This window comes from Podarcis raffonei, chromosome 12, assembly GCF_027172205.1.
Source record: "Podarcis raffonei isolate rPodRaf1 chromosome 12, rPodRaf1.pri, whole genome shotgun sequence".
NCBI classification, from domain to species: domain Eukaryota; kingdom Metazoa; phylum Chordata; class Lepidosauria; order Squamata; family Lacertidae; genus Podarcis; species Podarcis raffonei.
The window spans coordinates 24311824-24333296 of NC_070613.1; the positions used below are offsets into that span (position 1 = coordinate 24311824).

The 21473-nt window shown below is 42.0% G+C and overlaps 1 protein-coding gene across 1 annotated transcript in view; it reads right to left on the minus strand.

The window, feature by feature from the left end:
* Positions 1-19804, minus strand: part of LOC128398421 (macrophage mannose receptor 1-like) — a 48011-nt gene extending 28207 nt beyond the window's left edge. The window contains exons 1-17 of the mRNA XM_053359473.1: positions 19737-19804; positions 18955-19350; positions 18354-18527; positions 17303-17467; positions 16860-16973; positions 16190-16333; positions 14864-15046; positions 13312-13469; positions 11650-11763; positions 11303-11418; positions 9639-9787; positions 9359-9555; positions 7696-7814; positions 6020-6098; positions 4142-4268; positions 2089-2124; positions 85-254 (exon numbers count right to left, since the gene is read on the minus strand). Coding sequence (XP_053215448.1) covers positions 85-254; positions 2089-2124; positions 4142-4268; positions 6020-6098; positions 7696-7814; positions 9359-9555; positions 9639-9787; positions 11303-11418; positions 11650-11763; positions 13312-13469; positions 14864-15046; positions 16190-16333; positions 16860-16973; positions 17303-17467; positions 18354-18527; positions 18955-19350; positions 19737-19797 — 2502 coding nt within the window. The 5' untranslated portion in view covers positions 19798-19804. The remainder of the gene's footprint in view (positions 1-84; positions 255-2088; positions 2125-4141; positions 4269-6019; positions 6099-7695; positions 7815-9358; positions 9556-9638; positions 9788-11302; positions 11419-11649; positions 11764-13311; positions 13470-14863; positions 15047-16189; positions 16334-16859; positions 16974-17302; positions 17468-18353; positions 18528-18954; positions 19351-19736) is intronic.
* Between the last annotated feature and the right edge of the window lie 1669 nt (positions 19805-21473).

The window sequence follows — 21473 nt, forward strand, 5'->3', positions numbered from 1 at the left end:
GTCACGATCAAACAATTCATCCCAAACCCAAAAAGCCTAGTGATATGTGATCAGAAGGGAAAATATATCTCATATATTTCTTACATATTTCCACAAAAACTTGTTTTCACTTCCACTTTCAATAACAGCAAGATCTCCATTGTGCTTTTTGCAGAATCTCCGGGCTCTTCCTGCAGTTAAAGTTGTGTTACTGAAATAGTACTCAGTGCCATTGAATGCAATCCAGCCGTCTTCAGTTACTTGAAATGGATATGCTGCAAAAGAAGAAGAAATGTTTTCCCCCCATTTAATTTAAGATAATTTAAATATTATAAAATGAAATACAAGAATACAAATAAATTTACATACTTCGCACAACCAGTGGTGAAACCAAGCAATTTTAATAGTCCTAACTGGGGTGACCCCAACAGTGATGTGTGTTATTTCAGCTTTGAAGCACACTGTGAACATGTCCACCCTCCTGCCCCCAGAACTGCATGCTTTAACACCGCTACATTAGAGTAAACCAACAACAAAACAGCTGTGTGGCCGTAATAATATATACTTAAAATGAAAGAGCACCTTAGAGGCATGAACAACAGATTCTGAAAAAAAACTTGACTAGTTCAATCGTGGTGATCATGGCATGGATTGGGGTGGGGGCTGAAATGAAAGTATGTAAGATTGAAGAAAAAGCACTCTGTGCGTGCTTAAAGGTACAATCTTATGTCTCCACATATTGTGGCTAGTCAGCCACTCATATTTGTTTTTGGGCAAGGTGCGTGAAATGTTGGTCATGGTTCAGATGCTCTTGAGGAGAACTGATGGTTTTGACCTATTTCAGTCTGGGCTAAGCACCAGATTAGCCTTCATCCCTGGTGGATGATATTGTTTGTGTCCGAGAGGGAGAGTAGGAATGGAACCATTCTCCTTTAACAGAAATCAGTGAAATTTACTTCCAAGTAGACGTGCAGAGGATTTGGGCTAGATGATTCCCAGGATCTCTTTCCAACTCTACAATTCCATGATTCTATGAGATAATTTCTCTCTTAACTCTCAGTCACACTCAATAGTTGCCTAGTGCAACTAAACTTCAGACAGTCAGGTTTTTCTGAAGATCCCAGCAGGAGAACCACTCCCAAGGCTCACTAATATGAGAATATGATAATGAGCAGCCAATAATACCTGAAACTTAGGAACATAGGGAGCTGCCTAAGCCAGACCACTGCTCCATCTAGTTGAGTATACTGTCAACACTGCTGGGTAGTGGTCTCCAGGGTTTCAGTCAGGGATCTCTCCCAGTGCTTCCTGGACATATGGTGGACCTGGGACCTCCTTCATGCAAAGCAGATGTTCTACCTCTGAGCTACAGTCGTTTTGCATTTTTGTGTAACTCATTTCAGAGGAGTGAGGAAGCCCAGACCAGGGAGATCTACCATTGGCTCCTCAGCCTCAGCCCAGTATACCTGAAAAAGTGTCTCAGCCCAGACACTGAGGTCCAGCTCCGATGGCCTTCTTGCGGTTCCCTCACTGCGAGAAGTGAAGCTATAGGGAAACAGTCAGAGGGCCTTCTTGGTAGTGGCGCCCTCCCTGTGGAATGCCCTCCCATCAGATATCAAGGAAATAAACAACTAGCTGGAGTTTTAGAAGGTATCTGAAGGCAGCCCTGTTTAGGGAAGTTTTTAATGTTTGATGTTTTATCGCTTTCTTCTTCTTCTTCTTCTTAATATTATGTTGGTAGCCACCCAGGGTGGCTGGGGAAACCCAGACAGATGGACGGGGCATAAATAAATTGTTGTTGTTGTTGTTGTTGTTGTTGTTGTTGTTGTTGTTGTTGTCATCGTCATCATCATCATCATCATCATCATCAAACTTTCAATGGCTGTAGAGAACTGCTAGAGCAGTTCCTCCCCAACATTCCTTAGGGCTACTTAAAATCTGCTTGTTCTGAGGGAAGGCAGGAATTGGAGTGCCCAGGGTCAGGGAGCACAAGTATCTTTGGCTCCTGACAGAAGCATCCTTGACTTGAGAGACCCACCCCCCACCTTTCATGATGCTGCTTAAGGAAGACCCGTGTGGCGTGAGAGAAGACAGTATGAGCCAACATACCAAAATCATTGCTTGGTTCCGGTTTTAATGGTACACCTGAAAAACAAAACAGGAGTCCATGGCAATGAAAGTAAAGGGTTATTTCTAGCATTTCACATTTCTACATTTCTGAGACACAGCTAATAACCCTATGTGAAAGAACTATCAGTAGCTTCCTGTATTCACAACGAGCTTGTTCTCATCAAAATGGCGGCCAAAGCTCTGGACTCTGCAACATTCATAATGAAAGCTGAATTAATTTCACATTATTTTCCCCCTCATCACAAAAGGCCAGGTAAGTAGCAAGCATGTTTTTTTTAAAAAAAAAATCCAGTTTCAGCAGTGCAGAAAAAGTCCTCTTCACTTTGCTTCACAAACTCGTAATTTAAAGGTAAACTTACCAATTCCAATTCAAACCTTGATTTTGTATATACAAATCCATTTTTGTTTTTATCTTCTTTAAAAATTTCAGTGACTTGACAATAATGCAACCAATCATTCGCCATACATTTTACATCTTCATGTGGCTTTAGCTTCCATTGGTTCTCCATCTCTATTACTAATTGTTCATAGGTGGCCCAATTTTACACATATATGTCTTTTTTACACTCATTGCCTCAAGCAGCAAGAGCCACCATGGTTCTAATAATTTTTTATATCTATCCCACACCTCATACAATGACTTTTGAAATATGTGGTTTCCAAATCCTTTATCAACTTTTACTTTGCCATACCATAGATATGCATGCCATCCAAATCTGTTGTCAAATCCTTCTAGATCTAAAATATCTGTATTTTCCAACAATATCCTGTCCCTTAACCAACAAAGGCATGATGCTTCATAATACAATTTCAAATCTGGTAGGGAGAAGCCTCCTCTTTTATATCTGTTAACCATTTAAATTTAAATCTTGGCTTCTTCCCTTGCCAGATATATCTTGAAATTCCTTTTTGCCACTCTCTAAAGATACCAACTCCGTTAATTATCTGGATTGATTGAAATAAAAAGAACATTTTCAGTAGCATGCTCATTTTAATAACTGAAATCCTACCAATTAAGGATAGTTTCATTCTTCCCCACACTTCTAAGTCCCTTTTAATACCATTCCATACTGGTGTGTAATTGTCTTTAAATAAATTTATATTTTTCGATGTTAACCAGATTTCTAGATATTTAACTTTTTTAACAACCTCTATTCCACTCTGATGCTGCAATGTATCAATCAAATTCATATTTTTCACTAACATTTTTTTTCTGGTTTAATTTGAAACCTGCTACTTGTCTGAATTGTTCTATTCTTTCTAGTGCTTTTCTAGCACTAGTTAATGGTTCTTCCACTGTTATGACTAAGTCATCTGCAAAGGCCTTTAACGTAACCGCCATTCAAAATCTTGCCTAATACCATATTTCTTTTGATTTACCCATAATACTGACCTTTGACGCCTATTTTGAATATATGGCTCAATGTTCTGCGCCACTAGTCTGTTACATTGTATATATAAACACTACATTGTATATATAAACACTAGATTTATTTCTACCTTTTGAATGATATCATTGTTCTATTATATATGATTTAACCTACGTGTTGTGTCTATATTTCTATGATTGGTTCTCATTGCAACACAGGGGTTTGTTTTTGTCAGCTGAAGAAGAGTGGCAAGAGAAATTGATGAACTATGCTGTGATGGCAAGATTAACCGGGAAAATTTGGAACCAGCAGGACCAGACTTTCCTAAAAGAATGGAAGAAGTTTTTGACATATTTGGAAAGCAACTGTAACCAATTGACATCGCTTGTAGGGTTAAAAGAAGCTTTGTAAGAGTAATATATAAGTTATTGTGAAAAGAATTAAGAATAGGTACTAAGATTTGAATTTATAGCAATAACTCTAGTAACAAAATGCATAATTAGAAAAGATTTTAGAAAAACATCGGTCAAGGTTGAAGGAAGTCTTATGCTGTGATAGCCAAAGATTTTGAAATGATGTTTAAAAGGATGATATGCTGGAAAATATGTGTAAAAACCAATAAAACCTTATTAAAATAAATGAATAAATAAAAGTAATCTTACCTCTCTTTATTTGACAAACCCAGCTGTGATAATTCTCACACCATTCAACTATCCACCATAAATAATGTAGAATCACTCCTCTGCAATCGTAGTCTTTGTAAGGCCGAAAGGTTTCTTGAAAGTCAAGCTACAATAGGAATAAAGATTTCATTAGTGATTTACAGAAAACAGGACAGAGGACTCAGCTACACTGGCAAAGACAAAGTGCTTTATATGCATTGTTTATGCATTCTCACGCTTCGACACCAGATGGTGATATGGAGTTCCATTTTTGCTAACCGGAATAATTAATAATAATATTATTATTTATACCTCGCAACGAGGGAACCGCCAGAAGGCCCTTGGAGCTAGACCTCAGTGTCTGGGCTGAATGATGAGGGTGGAGATGCTCCTTCAGAGGTCAGAGGGCCGAGGCCATTGAAGGCTTTAAAGGTCAGCACCAACACTTTGAATTGTGCTTGGAAACATACTGGGAGCCAGTGTAGATCCTTTAGGACCAGTGTTATATGGTCTTGACGGCCATTCCCAGTCAGAGGCAGAGGAAGAGGGGTGCGGTGGGGGCGGTTTGACCTGGGTGTCATCACTGAGGGGGGTGACATTTGGTGCGCTGCCCGCCTGTGACTCCCAAGCCTGCCCCAAACTGTTGGGGAAAGGGGGGAGCTGCACCGCCTTGCCGGCGACCTTCCCCCCTACCCCCTTAGTTTTGACAGCTCGGGGGAGGCTTGGGTGTCGCAGGCAGGTGGTGTGCTGTTGGCACCGCTACCGGGCTGCTTCCTGGGAGGGGGAAGCCCCTGAGCTGTCAAACTGAAGAGGAAACGGACGAAGGCTGCTGGCAAAGCATTGCAGCCCCCCCCCAGGAAGCAGCCTGCCATGGGCAGCTTGATCCACCCCCCCCTTGGACGCTCGCCTCGCCCCCATGGCCCCGCGCCCGGGTGCACAGCAGTAGCTAGCTCCTCTGCTCCTTAGTTGTAGTTTCTGGGTCACCTCCAAAGGTAGCCCCATGTAGAGCAGATTGCAATAGTCCAAGCGGGAGATAACTAGAGCATGCACCACTATGGCGAGACAGTCTTTCTCATACAAAGTTTGCAATGTGTTTAACTGAATACTTTTTTTATGTGCCTAGATCCAGCCATAGTTTGGTTTGCACTACATGCAAACTGGGTTGTCAGTCTGTGTTTTCCTGTTATAACGTTCCAGCGCCAAATGTTCATTTTTATGTAGTGTTCCTTGTTGTTGTTGTTTAGTCGTTTAGTTGTGTCCGACTCTTCGTGACCCCATGGACCAGAGCACACCAGGCACTCCTGTCTTCCACTGCCTCCCGCAGTTTGGTCAAACTCATGCTGGTAGCTTTGAGAACACTATCCAACCATCTCGTCCTCTGTCATCCCCTTCTCCTTGTGCCCTCAATCTTTCCCAACATCAGGGTCTTTTCCAGGGTATCTTCTCTTCTCATGAGGTAGCCAAAGTATTGGAGTCTCAGCTTCAGGATCTGTCTTTCCAGTGAGCACTCAGGGCTGATTTTCTTCAAAATGGATAGGTTTGATCTTCTTGCAGTCCATGGGACTCTCAAGAGTCTCCTCCAGCACCATTCCTTACTTAATAATAAAACTATTTTTAAAAAAATAAATAAAACAAATCCAATGGGGCAAGCAGCAACTTGAAGCAACTCTGCAGGAACTGCTGTTAAATATTGGGTCCAAAAATGTTATAGCATACAAAGCATATCTTCAAAGACTTTAATGCTGGATATGTCAGTGGCTAAACATTTAAAATACTGCTATGGGATCTGTCAGAGTTTAGTATGAGGGCAAGAGTGCTTGAACCTTAAAACTAATAATAATTTTGGTATCAATACATCAGCATTAATCATTTACTTACAGGAGATCCATCAGTCCAAGAAAATCCTTTATCGGGCTCCAACTCATTTAAACCAATCCAACACAAGCTGTCACAAATTCTAAAATATATAAAAAGTAATTATAGAGTGCAGAAAACTGGAAACAAAGAATGGATTTCAATACAGAGATTTGAAACTTTCAAAATAAGGACTATTGATACTCTCTAGGTAAAGGTAAAGGGACCCCTGACCATTAGGTCCAGTCGTGGCCGACTCTGGGGTTGCGGTGCTCATCTCGCTTTATTGGCTGAGGGAGCTGGCGTACAGCTTTTGGGTCATGTGGCCAGCATGACTAAGCCGCTTGTGGCGAACCAGAGCAGCGCACGGAAATGCCGTTTACCTTCCCGCCAGAGCGGTACCCATTTATCTACTTGCACTTTGATGTGCTTTCGAACTGCTAGAACAGCATAAATGCAACAGGCATCAGTTCATTTATTTAAAGAGTATCAGGTTTCTAGAACAGGTGTGCCATTCAGAGCAGGAACTCCCTGTGTGTTCATATCACATGTGGTCATTTCTTAGGCACACCCACATTTAATGCTGAGTCTGGATCTTTACAGCTGACAACTTTATAAACACTGAGGTCCCTGTCCTTTTGGGCCCATGGGCACATTTAGGAATTTGATTAAAAAAAATATCACAAGCAACCCAACAAAATATCTGACTAATCACAATGGACATCCCAGTCCTTTCTTCATTATATACAAAAACTGCTTGGTTTTTCTTGACTGTGCCTTATCCTTATACTGTTAATTCTCAGTTAAAATAGGTACTGAGGCAGCACCACAGCCATTCTCTCCTCTGCCTTCTTTCTGCTATTCTAGCACATGTGCCTATACGAATATCTGCAATATCTGTTACACTACTGAAAAAGAAAGGGGCAATTCACATTTCAGATTATGTGGTTCCTTCTCTGAAGAGGATAATGATGAATTGAGTGGCTCTCCACAATGAGGCACAAATCTTAAAGGTGATTAAAGCTACTAAGGCTGAGTTGAAATGCTTTCCCTGTTCAACGTTTGCTGCACTGTACTTTTTTTAAAAAAAACAAAAACCCACAAACCCACAATTTTATGACCTAACAATTTAATGGTATAATAGCAGTGGTACACCTTCTAGGAGCTACTGGCTGGGAGCTGCCACTTCAAACTTCCCAGAGGCTCCCCCTTTCAAAGAACAGAACTTGTTCTGTGAGGAGGACTTCTAAGAAGCAACATGGCAGCTTCTAGCCATTTGCCACTGGAAAGAGTGTAGAAGAAGTGGCAGAATGAAAGGGAAGCTGGGAGGTGCCAGTCTCAGCATCTGCTTTCAGGAAAGCCTGGCAAGGTGGAGAGAGGGATGACACTGCTTTTGTGATCTCTGATTCTGCCTGTTTAGGATGTGGATTCACCCTTTGGAATAAAGAGCATTTTGGAGGGATCCCTCTGGTGCTGTGTCATTAGTTAGTGTGTGAGTGAGAGAGAGACATGGAGGGGTTTAGAGTGCGAATTTTTAAAAAGATATGAGTTTTGCTCCAGCTACTGGTTTAGGGGTGTAAATACATAAAATTGGGAAGTTCACATTAAGATGCAAACGGAACAAATTTCTTCCCCATCCCTAACCAGCATTGCTTTTGATTCTGAGGCAACGTGAATAAACATTTTATGGAACTTCCAACCTTTTTAGCAGCTGATGCTCTTCCTTATTGTGAGCAGACATGAGGTTCCCCCCAATTGTTCTACAAAAATCTTCTGCTTCAAACCAAGTTTTCTTGTCCCGAAGGTCTTTGTTATAGCCCTAGATGCATATGAATACAATTAGATATTTGTCACAAACACCAGCTTTTAGGAAGATTAATTGGGATTCACCTCACATGCTGCGTAGCAAAGTCAGGTGGTACCCAGGGCAATTTTTTTTTTGTCACCCCACCACCACCACATCGACAGCTCGGGGTAGGCTTGGGAGTCGCCGGTGGGTGGTGCACCGAATGTCAGCCTCCTCAGTGATGACACCCAGGGCGGGCCCCCCCTTCCTATGCCTCTGCAGAGACAAGGAGTTGTTTTCGGATGTGGAGGAGTGTTTTGGAGAGAAGAATCACCATTGGGCCCAGACACTGCGCAATAGCCCATAATAAGGTTAGCCCTTAAGGTATCAGGTCAGCAAAACTTCCCTTCTTTTTTTGAGACTGGAACTAATGACAACTGGTTTATCCAGAACACAAATTAGCTGCTGATGTAAGAAGAGGCATCAATTAACAGGCTGAAGAACAAAGCAAAAAGCTTATCTTAATTATCGATGATTACAAAAGTTTATCATGGACAAGGTTGCTCTAGATTTTTTTATTTTTTAAAAAAACGCCCTTCATGTTATATCACTTTTAATTCTCTGTCCTGTCTGTGTGGAGTGTTGGGAATTCCATTCCACCCTTGCTGCAGATATGTGGGATTGTTACATGCCACATGTCTGTGTTTACATTTCAGTACAGATTGCTGGAGTCCCTTGAGTGGAACATCTGCTCTGTATTACAGTGGTACCTCGGGTTAAGTACTTAATTCGTTCCGGAGGTCTGTTCTTAACCTGAAACTGTTCTTAACCTGAAGCACCACTTTAGCTAATGGGGCCTCCTGCTGCCGCCGTGCCATCGGAGCACGATTTCTGTTCTCATTCTGAAGCTAAGTTCTTAACCCGAGGAACTATTTCTGGGTTAGCGGAGTCTGTAACCTGAAGCGTATGTAACCTGAGGCGTATGTAACCCGAGGTACCACTGTACTTTTGTTTGTCTCTCTCTCTGATAAGAACGACAAGGAGAGAAGCCATGTTTTCTTTGTCCTGTTTCTAGTTTTGTCCTGTAGTCTAGTTTCCACACCTCAAGCCAGCACTGTTGTGTGTTTACACTGCTGAGTAATGTGTGCTCATGTACAGTAGCATGAGTTGCGGACGCACGTCGGAGGAGGGTGACTGATGGATCTCCGGCGCGGCAGGGCTGAGAAGGGAGACGGGGCAGTGCATCCCGTTTTGCTGCTTGTGCATTGGCAGGAACAATATCAGCATTTTGTTGCTGATAATGTTAAAATATCTGGCAGGCAGAAATCCTTCCCAGCCTTCTCCAAACCAGTAAGAAATCTACCTTCTGCCCTCTACCTTCTAAATCTTGAACTTCAAATAAACTTAACAAAACTGCACAATAAAAAGAATAATGTGCACTGAGTGGTTAAACTGAAACTGAAAGTAGCACTCCCAAAAACCTTTAAAGGTTCACTGACAGACAAAAGCCATTATTTCCCTCTTTGCTCTGCTACTGAAAAATACAAGAACTTTGACTCAAGAGGTTCTATACCTACTTTAAAGCACACGCTTCTAGAATTGCTTGGATGCCATCCTTCTGGGCATGGGGGAGGGGGAATTGTTGTTGGGGCAGGAGTTGTCACAATTTCTGCCAGTTGTTTGCAGATGAAAGGTGCCTTCTCCTCACAGTTCACAACATCCCACAATCCAGCTGCAGTCCCAGTTCTCATGGCAACACAGCCCGGAAGCTGACCTTTTGGAGACACAAGACAAGAGCCACTTCAGATGAAACCCTTTGTGAAATGCAATCTCAGTTAGGCTTCAGGCAGCACCTACCAGGCATTTCTGCATTCCAGTGGGTGAGCAGAACACTGTCTCCATTGGTCCAGTGGAATGTGCCTGGTTGCTTTACATCTGAAAGGCCGATCCAGAAATATTTTTCAGAACGAAACCCAACTAGACTAGTCAGGTAGGCCTGCTCATATCTGTGGAGAAGAATACATAACAATTGTATTAAAAAATACATTTGTGTTTCTGTGTGTTTGTGTTTTCTAATTTCCAGATTTTAAAATTAAATTAATGGCTTGCCATGGATGGGCCAGCTCTCATCAATTCAAAGGGCAAGGGGTGGATCACAGTGACCAAGGGGGAGTGGCTACACTTACAGCTCCACCATCACGGATCAATACATTTACACATTGCAACCTGAGCATGTAGCTGAAAGTGGGTGAACCTCAGCTACACTCAGGTAATATATGGAACTAGTGCTTTTTTCTGGGGGTACACAAGGGTACCCTAAACATTTTGTGAATCTAAGTTTGGCCTCATTGAGGGGCAATATTTCAAATTGAGCAGGAAAATGAGAATACCCCTAAACATTTTTTAAAGAAATAAAACACTGTATGGAACTCATATTTGTACAGCATAATATTAAGATTTTAAGAAGATATTCTAGAAAGCACGTACATATTTAAGGTGGAAACACATGGAGGCTGAAAGTCTTAATTGTCCAGGTCCACCAGTAAATCTATAACAAGGAATTAAAGGCTCTCTGGGTAGGAAGTCAAGCCACAGATGGCAGCTCAAATAGGAAATTCACAAGAAACGCAGAACGGATAATTCAAAATGGCAGTTTAGAATCCTGAAACATAATTTGTTGGGCTGAGCTTGCCTGGGTTACAAGTGGAGCTCAGCCAGGCTATGCCAGCACATCTCCCAGGACCCTCCTGGTTCCTCCTAGCCTGGAGGGCCTTAAACCATCAGAAGCCCTGAAACAGGGACATGGGATGGGCAGCGCAGGAGGGAGCAGGATTCAAACTGGATCTTAGGACTGTTCCACTCAGTCACGTGGCCTGAGAAGCTGGTGGGACCGATGCCAGCAAAGAGGGTGATCCACACCATCCAACATTTCTCCAATGAAAATAGGAACGTCCCATTCCATAATGATAATTTTACTATTTATGCCCCACACATCTAACTGGGTTGCCTCAGCCACTCTGGGCGGCTTCCAACATATATAAAAATATAAGAAAACATTAAACATTAAAAAAAACTTCCCTATACAGGATTGCCTTCAGACGACTTAGAGGGTCAGATAACTCCATACCCTCCAACATTTCTCCATTGGAAATAGGGACATCCTAAGGAAAAGTGGGACATTCCCCGATTAAATCAGAAACCGGGACGGCTTCTCTAAATCAGGGACGTCCCTGGAAAATAGTGACATTTGGAGGGTCTGGGTGATTTAATCACAAATCACAATAGAAGTCGATAGAGAGGGGCTGCTCTTAGGGAAATTGGCCCAGGCTCACCAAAAAAGGTCTCTGCTCCAAAAGAGGTTTCTGTATCCTGCAGATCTTTGGCCAATCACAAGGCAGCACCTGCAGGTTTCAAACTGAGCATGCTCAAGCCTCAGCTTACCTCACTTCTTGATTCCCATGACATAAATGTTACTTTGCATGTCAACCAACAACAGGCAGGGTGGGGGGAGAGAATAATACCTGTTCTCCACAGAAGTCAGAGATCCCTTGTTTGTTTCACAGAATGTCTGTGCTTCTGAAAATGTTGCAGATGTTTGTACAATTAAGTAACAATAGGATCCATGCCTTTTCCAGCCCTGTCAAAATATTCAAAAAGTCAATAGACACACGTTATTGCCATATTAAGTTCAGGGCACCTAATTTACTTGGAAAGACCTGGAAAGCTGTCTGTGGACAAACACCGGTTCTCTTGGCCTGAAAGCAAGATGAGCGCCACACCTCATAGTCGCCTTTGACTGGACTTAACCTTCCAGGGGTCCTTTACCTTTTTTCTTTTTTCTACCTTACACAGTTTACTTTAGACTTACTTTCTGGCAATCTGGACTGGCAGTTTCAGCTTCTTCAGAAAGAAATGCCAATGGTTCTCTTTTGCAGATGTAACCAAGTTCCTCTTCACAATAATTATCTGCCCAGTAGCCCCTCTGGAGACAGAAAAGTGAAGAAATATAAATCACAATCAAGAAGGACCCACTGCCTTAAACATTTTCATTTTTACATTTGATGCATTTTTGGTCAATGCAAAACTCTTTATTGTTGTGCATGCTAGAAAACTGCATTTCGCAATTACATGAAATCTATAGTCTAAACCAACGAAGTACAATTACCAAGAAAAAATAATGAGAAGTTGTTAATGACAGGCAAACAGGAGTTTGTAGCATTTGAAAATACATTTCTATCTTGAGAACTTAAGGCTAATGTGGTCTAATTCACACTTATGAAAAATTTTAAAACACAAAAATTCAGGACTGCATTCATTTGTTCTATTAAAAAATATTTATCTAGGCAATCCAAATTCTGCTATAAGAGCAGTTGAATCCCACTCTCTTTATACACTGTCTTTAACTTTGCAAAATGTATTCTGCAATTTATTTTTTAACTAATTGCATAATTCATTTGGGGTTTTTTCTGGTTATGGTTAAGAACATCAGAAATGCAGGGGATTGAAGCATTGCCACCCAAAATAGGATGCTTTTCAACTTTTTTGGCTTCCGAAATTTCAACAGACAATTTGCACCCAAGCACTGGTACCAAAGCTATGAAATCGCTTTTTAAAAATATGAGATTATCAAGACAAATTGTGCCTCTAGCACCACGCTACATGCTATTTTTCTGTTCTCACAGAATTCTAACATACACTCTCCAGAAAAGTGGTTGGCATGTTGGGGCAGTGTTGCAGAGCCACACTCCTGACCCCAGTGCTACCGCTTACCTGGACAATGCAAAGGTAGCACAGGATAGTTGCAAGTTGGGGCTGTGTGGGCACACCAGTGGGAGTGCAAGATAGATCCTCAGTATTTTATTAGTCCAGTCTTTCACACAAAAATGAATCCAATGGGAATATCCATCATGGATAGGCTGGATGCTGAGGAGTGGTGGGAGGCACCAGCTGGGGAAGCTCCAAGGGAAGAAGGCTCAGAGCCAGGAAATTGGTTGTGGGGCAACAATGCGTGGTCAGAGGAAGAAGAGGGAGCAGAACAGGAGGAAGAGATGTCAGAAGCTGAAGAGGCAACAGGCTTTAGTGAACAGGAAGAGACTCAGAGGGCAGTCTCTAGACTCAGAGGCAGGAGAAAAGAGGGGGCAGGAGACAGAGATGAGGTAGCCTGCTGAAGAATCCAGGGAGCCTCCCTCCTCCTTCTGTCACCAGCTCCCCTCTCCTCTGGTCTCCTAGAACACAGAGAGAAATGAAGAGGGAGGAGCAACAAGAGACATGACAATGGAGTCTTAGGTTGCCAGGGAAGGAACCAGGAGGGGAGCCTTAGAAAGCAATGGGAAAGCAAGGAACTTCAGTCCTCGCTACTGGTTCATTGGGGCAAGACCTATTGGGAAGGGTTGCTGTGACCACTAGGACTGAGTGGTTTTGCTTCTTTGAATCAAAGTGAACTTCACTGACATCGGGTGCTTTATTGTTTCATTGCTGACGTACGCCTGACTCCAGCTCCTGACAATATTAGAGGTTCCATATTTTTTACCTCTCCATTCATGATGATACAGTCGCTTTGCACACCATTAATTTGTGTAGGTTTTCCTTTCTGCCACTTGGTGAATCTCACTGTAGAGCCATCGCTCCATTCATAATACATCAGAGTCTTCTGGTCATTTAGTCCAATCCATAGAATATCCGTTGGCTCTAAAAACACAAATGTATCTTATTTGTTTGCTTCCAGATTTTATTTTCGAATGTGTTGAACAGGATCCTACCACACACAGCTTTGTGGCGTATAAGTGCGGCAGAAGAAAGTATTCACCACTCCTTTCCAATTACGCATGTTTGGGTATAGCAAACTACACTGGGGACCATCAATCCTGAAATGCAGCACTACAACTAGACAACATCTAATGCCCACCTTTCCCCCAACCTGGTACCCTCTGGTATATTTTGGACTTCAAATTCCAATCATCATTCCTGATCATTGGTTACACTGGCTGGAGTTGATGGGAGCTTTGGTTCAAAACATATAGAGGGAACCTAATTGGGGAATTAGGGCTGGATGAATTAATTGGGGCTGGGGTGGATGAATCCCCAGCCGGAATTAATTTTGCTGGAAGAAATATCAACAACCTCAAATATGCAGATGACACAACCTTGATGGCAGAAAGTGAGGAGGAATTAAAGAACCTTTTAATGAGGGTGAAAGAAGAGAGCGCAAAATATGGTCTGACGCTCAACATCAAAAAAACGAAGATCATGGCCACTGGGCCCATCACCTCCTGGCAAATAGAAGGGGAAGAAATGGAGGCAGTGAGAGATTTTACTTTCTTGGGTTCCATGATCACTGCAGATGGTTACAGCAGTCACGAAATTTAAAAAAAAACGCCTGCTTCTTGGGAGAAAAGCAATGACAAACCTAAGCTATGGTTTTCCCAGTAGTGATGTATGGAAGTGAGAGCTGGACCAAAAAGAAGGCTGATCGCCGAAGAATTGATGCTTTTGAATTATGGGGCTGGAGGAGACTCTTGAGAGTCCCATGGACTGCAAGAAGATCAAACCTATCCATTCTTAAGGAAATCAGCCCTGAGTGCTCACTGGAAGGACAGATCGTGAAGCTGAGGCTCCAATACTTTGGCCACCTCATGAGAAGAGAAGACTCACTGGAAAAGACCCTGATGTTGGGAAAGATGGAGGGCACAAGGAGAAGGGGACAACAGAGGACGAGATGGTTGGACAGTGTTCTCGAAGCTATCAGCATGAGTTTGACCAAACTGCGGGAGGCAGTGGAAAACAGGAGTGCCTGGTATGCTCTGGTCCATGGGGTCACGAAGAGTTGGACACGATTAAATGACTAAACAACAACAACAATTGGGGAAGGCTGTAGAAGTCAGTGCCATGTCTCACATTTAACTGGCTTGTTCCTTGTTGTGCTTCCAAAAGAATATCCCTCCATTGTGTTCTTCATCGGGGCAAGGTCTCAATAACATTCCATACTCACATGTGGTAGCAAAAAATGAAAACGTCTTGCTCCCACCCTCATACTCACACAAACATCAAACAACAGGAAAGCAGAACTTGCTGGGTGTACTTACGGTAGCCTAGCTGTGAAATGACAAAGCTGTGTTCCATAGTGTTGTGTATACTTAATAAATCTCCACGTTCCCTTCGACAGGACAGCAATGCCCCTTTCCATGTCTTGGGGTGTCTGTTGAGGCGGTAACAATGGCCAGCATATGCAGCCCAGCCATCTGGACATTTAATAGGCTTTAAGCCATCTAAAAAGAAAATAATAATATTTAAGGCAGCATGACTGAATGGATTTAAAAAATAGGAATTATCTGCTGTTACAACGTCATTGACTCACATCCTTAATTAAAATACCCAGAATTCAGCAGAGGCAAATCAAGACATCAGTATTAACAAGACAGGGTGATCTGTTTCATCCTGCGAAGATATTATTGCCAATATGGTAATCAACAGTCCTTGTGGTCACTCACACTGAATTTGCGTAGTTTTGCATAGTGGAGCAAGTGGGAGAGGCAACCAGTTTGAAGATCCCCTCCTCTACTGCATGAAATGGTGAAATTAAACCTGAAAGCATCATTCCACTTGCGGAAGATAATGAGCCATTAGAAGCATGAGGAAACATGCCATAGGATCTATCATCTTGTTTACCCTCACATCAACTTGAGAACATATCTATCTCCTTTCACCAATATCATAGTAGTTTACATTAAAATATAGCTTTAGCAAGGTTTCTGCAACATATGCCTTTAGACCATGCTTGAGATCTTTCCTGATAGATAACTTATTTTTGGCTACTAGTAAAATACCCTCAGGCATCTCAATCCAATGAAATGTTTGGCATTGCATACACTGCTACAAATAGCAAAAACCTCCATTACTAGAAATAAGTTTTTTGAAATTTAGTTTGGTAAATGAATAGCATTGCAGGACCGGGCATCGGACTTCCCATACCCCAACCTGTATAAGAGGAGACCAATAAGACTGGGTTTTTGGTCAAAACAGGCCACAACTTTATTGAATACAGATGAAGGAGGTTTGGCTTGGGCATGGGGCAATCGAAATACTTCCGGCCTGCCTGGAAGTGATGTGTAGGTCAATCCAGACAGGGGTTCCTAAGACTTACATCAAATAGGGTGTCCCCTGCAGGGACCGCCATCTAGGGGAGTGGCTATGGCCCTGGTCCCGCCTGGTCCCGCGGATATGGCCACTCCCCCTGACTCCTTTAACGGGATACCCCAGTGTTTGGAGGGGCAGGCGGAGACTACAACCTCCCCTCCATCCAAAACAAAGGATTGCCCCAATGCTACAAATAGCAAAAACCTCCATTACTAGAAATAAGTTTTTGAAATTTGGTTCGGTAAATGAATAGCATTCTTGGTTTAATCTCCTACCTGTGGGAATAAGAGAAACATCCAGTGAAGAGTTTCCTTTTTTGCAAATGTATCCAAGTTTCTGTTGACACTTTTCATTCTGCCATTTGCCATTTGTAGACTGCATTGATCCACAGATTTTTTCTGTTTCTGGGGATGGGCTGCCTTTAAGCAAGAGGGATATAAACGATCATTGTTTATGCCCTGTGCTAATTTTATTTATGATTTATTTGAAGACTCCACCTTTAGAAGATATCATCATCCGCCTTTAATAAAAACCTTTTTACACACATAGTCAAAACAATATATTTTAAAGTCACCAGCACAGCACAACAGTAAGTTAGCCACTTAACTATAGTCATTCGTAGGTTTTGTAAACCACTTTTTATTGTTCTCTACAATCAAGCATTATATAAATGTTATGAAATAAATAAATGTACATGTACAACAGTTTGAAAAGCCTTCGTTAACAATGTGAGAGGTGGGTTCTGCCTAATCCCAGCAGGAATTGCATTCTGGACCACAAAGAGTTATTTTCAAATGCCACCTGGACTATTTAAAAGGAATTACTTTAAGCACTATCCATTGGGTTTTAAACCACCAATAAATCCTTGAAAGTGCTTTACATTGGTGACTGACTGTTAAATGGGGGTGGCTTTCAGTATTGATCTCATTGTAGATGCTCACTCACCTGGAGACCAATTTAAATATCTAAAAGGATGGTTGCCAATCCACTGCCATCCATTGTCAAGATCCAAAGCGTTCAGACCAATCCAGTAGTAAGTAGATATATCATTTATTAATCCTATTTATGGAAAAGAAAAATTGGTTGAATTGCATTTTGTTGCCGGGGGGGGGGTATATTTACGATGTGGGGGTGGGGTGGGGTGAAACAAAAAACTTATTCCAACATTACTAGGGTTACCAGCTTTCCTTCTTGTGCCAAGAAGAAATTAATCAGATGAATGCTTTCAGTCGGCATGCAGGATCTAAATTAAATCGCCTTGTACTGTGTGGGAGGATACTTCAATATTATGCCATGTAATGTCTGCTTACAGTTTAGACAGCATTTCTTAACTAGCAGAAATCAAATTATACCAATCACTTCTTCAGGCATGCCTTGTTATGTCCTACCTGTCAGGTACGCTTGTTCCTGTAGATCTGTGATAGTCAGTAATTCTGCATTCTGTTGCTGACAACTTTTTCTTGCTTGGTACCATGTTAGAACTGAGAGGTAATTGATCTGGTAGAGATCCCCTGTCCATTGGTTTCTGGTCCAGAATAATTCATCACGGTCATCTGTAAACGTGAGTGTCAAATCATCAAATTATCAGTGATGAAGCTAAATCTTCCAGTGATGGATATTTGAATATTTATTAATCTCGATGCCACTTTTCAGAAGAATACCCCAAACAGTATGCAGAAATAGAGGTGCTTATGTGATCATGGGGAGATCCACTGGCATTGTCCCTTAATCCTACAAGTGTTCCTGCATTTCGTGTTGCATCCAAGGAAGAAATCAACACATATACATACACATATAAATAACCTAGAACCCCACATGCAATCAGCGTTTTAGATCCTAGGCTAGTTTTTGTGAATTGGCTTTCTCCCTATAGAGTCAGTGAGTGGATGAACGGCGAGCTCTGCCTCACAGGCTTAAACGTCAGTGTGTAAGCACATCCTGAAAACTGCACATAAGCAATTTCAAAATGCACAGATGTATAGTTACAAGGAACACAAATCTTCTGAGACATTTCCGCTCTGCTTTGATTTCCTTGCCTCAAGGAAGGAAATTGCCATTGCATGTTTGATAAAATATCAAAATCTTTCCCCCTCTCAGTTGCTCCCTACCAAACACCTAATGTTTGGGATATAATCTGTCTGCTTCCTGTATTCAGTGACTCTCCACCACAGCTCCGGAACTCAATTTTGATCTGAATGGAACTACATCCTCCCCAATGAACAAATGCGGGCCTGATTCTGTTGGGAGCCCTGACATTACAGACAATTCATTTTGCTTTGACTCACAGGGGGGAAGTGTCCCCCACCCATTTCTGCTGTAGTTGCACAATTTGGCAATGGCACCAGTTTCCCTTTTCTCTTTGTAGGAGAAACTTTCCTCTAAGCAGCAATCACATGGTGGGAAAGTAAGGCCTGAAATAAAACATTGTTAAGTGTTTACCTTTCCTTGGACAGTATCCTCGTAAAGAGTCTCTATCCACATCTGCAGTTGTTCCACACCAAAGTTGTCCATGCTCATCATCCTCTCTTATGCACTGAGCATGCCATTTATTCCGATACTTGAATGGAAACACACAGGGGGCTCCAAAACCATTGCCTCTTAAGGTATACAGAGCTGAAAGAAATTGGATAGATACCAGTGAGAAAACTGGATAGATACTGGTGAGAACAGAATTAGGAAGCAGAAATGATTAAGACAAAGTCCTCAATACAGGAGCTCCACGAATGCTCAGATATACACAGGCACTTTTTGTGTCTGTCAGTTTCCACCATCCATGGAGTTTTCACCATCCATTCCTTTGCATGCTTGGATGAATAAATGGATCCACCTTCTGCTTTAACTGAAGTGAACCAACACCTGATACCTCCAGGTGGGGTTGGGGAAAACTTGTGGCTGAAATCCAAATGCTATCCAATTTGGGTTGTTTATCGACATGATTTGAAATTATGCAAGTTGCATCATGTCTATTTCCACCCCAGATGCAACATGCTTGAACTGCATATACAAGCTGATAATCTAGAACAGATTGTCTGAATTTTACCTTCATAGCCCTTGGAACACAAACTGTCTTTTGTTCCATAGATCTTCCAGGTACTGGTGGCTGCTTTAGACAGCATAACACGGCTTTGGGGGCCACTTTCAGGATTTAAAAATAAGTCTTCCTGTTTGAGAGCAAGGAGGCTGTCATTTCTGCATTCCCATTTCTGAAGTTCAGTCGTCTCATTACAGGGGGAGAGGGTGAGGGCAACCAGGTTTGACTTGGAAGGCACTGCCAGGCATAACTTCACTGCCATGTTCAAAATCTGGTCATTGGAAACCCACTTGAAATGTTGCCCCTCATTATCCTCATCACAGTTGTCCACGATGATGGAACCAGATTTCTGAGATTGTATACAAAGCTTGAGGTTTTCATTATATATCAGAAAGCTGTCACTGTCTGTAAAATTAAGAAAAATAACAGGAACACAGAGAGAATGTTTCACATACCTTCCAATATGACAACTGCTGGTAAAATGGTAATACAAGGATTCAGAATAAGAGGCAATAAGATTGATGGAGAACAGAGAGAAATGCCTCTTGTGCTAATTCTGTAGTTTATTTTAAACTATCCAACGCTGTGCCTTATTTATCAGTGGTCCATAGTATTGTTGTCATGTTTAAAATGCATTTTGTTCTTTTCAACAATTATCCTTGCAGCTGAAATTTCATTGATTTAGCTTTAATAGTACAACTTTAGCTTCCATAAGATGCTTTAAAAGTAAACAGTTAAAAATGCACCTAGTGCTAAGTTCACAATGGTGATGGAAGTGAAAAAGAGCTTACCTGATACCTGAAAAGCTGGCTGGATGAGGAGCAAGAGATTTAGGAGCCAAAAGGAAGACATTGGCCACAACCAACCTACCACACCGCTCCCATGGAAATAAGACAAATCAGAGTGTGCTGCCTTTCAAGAATTCCTTGATAAATGAGTCAGGCAGAATGAAAATTTCACTTCTGTTTTTGACATTAGGAAATGCACCGTAACATGGCAAACACACACACACACACACACACACACACCATAATCTGTTAATCAGCTTCCATGGAAAAGACAGAATAAACATGGGTTATTGAGGCCATTTCCCTTCACTTAGCCTAGTGCAAGCCCAGCAGATTGTTGGATGAACAGTTTAAAATGTCTTCAGATTCCCCACCACCTGTTTTAGGATTGCACGCTTAGCTCCATACTAAACTTATCTCAAATAACAAATGAAACGTCTTAGGAACCAACTGTAACTTGTGTAACACTGGGAAGTGCCTCCAGTGCCCTGTTAAAAAGCAAAGATGCTCCATAATTCAGGAATTTAGAATGAAAAGCTGGCATGAGAAGGTGAGGTCACAACACTCTCTTTCTCTCCATTATTCCTCCACTACAGCCTACCTCCAAGTCAAATCAAATCAAAACCTGGTTTTTTTTGCAACGACAGACATGCATGTGAAACCCTAGGATGGGTGGGTGAGAGGATTTGACCACTGTTATATACAATTCATAGGTAAGAAGTAGTTAGCCCCTTATTTCCTAGTAAATATTCTTAGGACTGCAGTTATATTAATTTAAAGTTATATTTAAGTCAAAGGAACTGTTCTCAGGAAATTTGTTTCACAACAGGATGTTAAGAAACCCGTTTCCAACTCCCCAGGAGTAAATTGCAACCAACAAGCAAATGATATTTCCTCTGCAGCTGTGTCTAAGGCGAAGTAAGTTCAAAAAAAGAAGAATTTAGAGTTAAATTATTAAAAGGCACTACAGCAAAGAAACTTAAGGGGCTTTTTTTTTTCCTATTAAATTTATATCGGGCTGCCTGCAAGCTTAAGTATTTTTCCCTAGAAGTAAGTGCTTTTGAACTCAGTGCTTTTGAACTAATTTAGGATTAGGCTGCCAGAACAATTCCTCTCCCCCCCCCCGCCAAAAAAATGTAAATGGCAAAGTCAACACACATTCAGCTTATCCATCAGCTGTGTGTGAAAGCGTGGCATCATTCTTGCAACTGAAAATCTCCGACTTATTTTCGTTGTATCCTGCCTTTCCTCTATGGAATTCAAGATGGCGTCCGTGGTTTTCTAACTTCCAATTTCATCCTAAGAACCCTGTGAGGTGGGTTACATGGAAGTACAGTGACTGTCTCATGGCCGCTCCATAGCCAGGGGCTTCCTTGTTAGGTGGGACTGCCACATTTTTAGGCAGGACATTTTTTGTGGGTGGGTGGGGCAAATATGTTGAGCCTGATATTGCCGTCTAAAAGGAGCAGCCTGCAAGACCATTGACTGCAGGGTCTAAAATTACCAAGCTGTACCTCTGCCCTTCTCCAATCCATATAAAGAAGCTGATTGGTCTGGCAGTTGAACCTTACTTCAACACTGGCAATCGGGTGGCATCCTGCACTGCACACGACGCAGCAGGTTAGTTTGACCAGCTAACCGACTTCCAAGCACTGGGATTGGTCATGGCCTTAGGATGATTAGGCAGAGGACTGATGCCATCGCCCCCAATATCTGCCATTTGAGGTGCTCCCAATATCT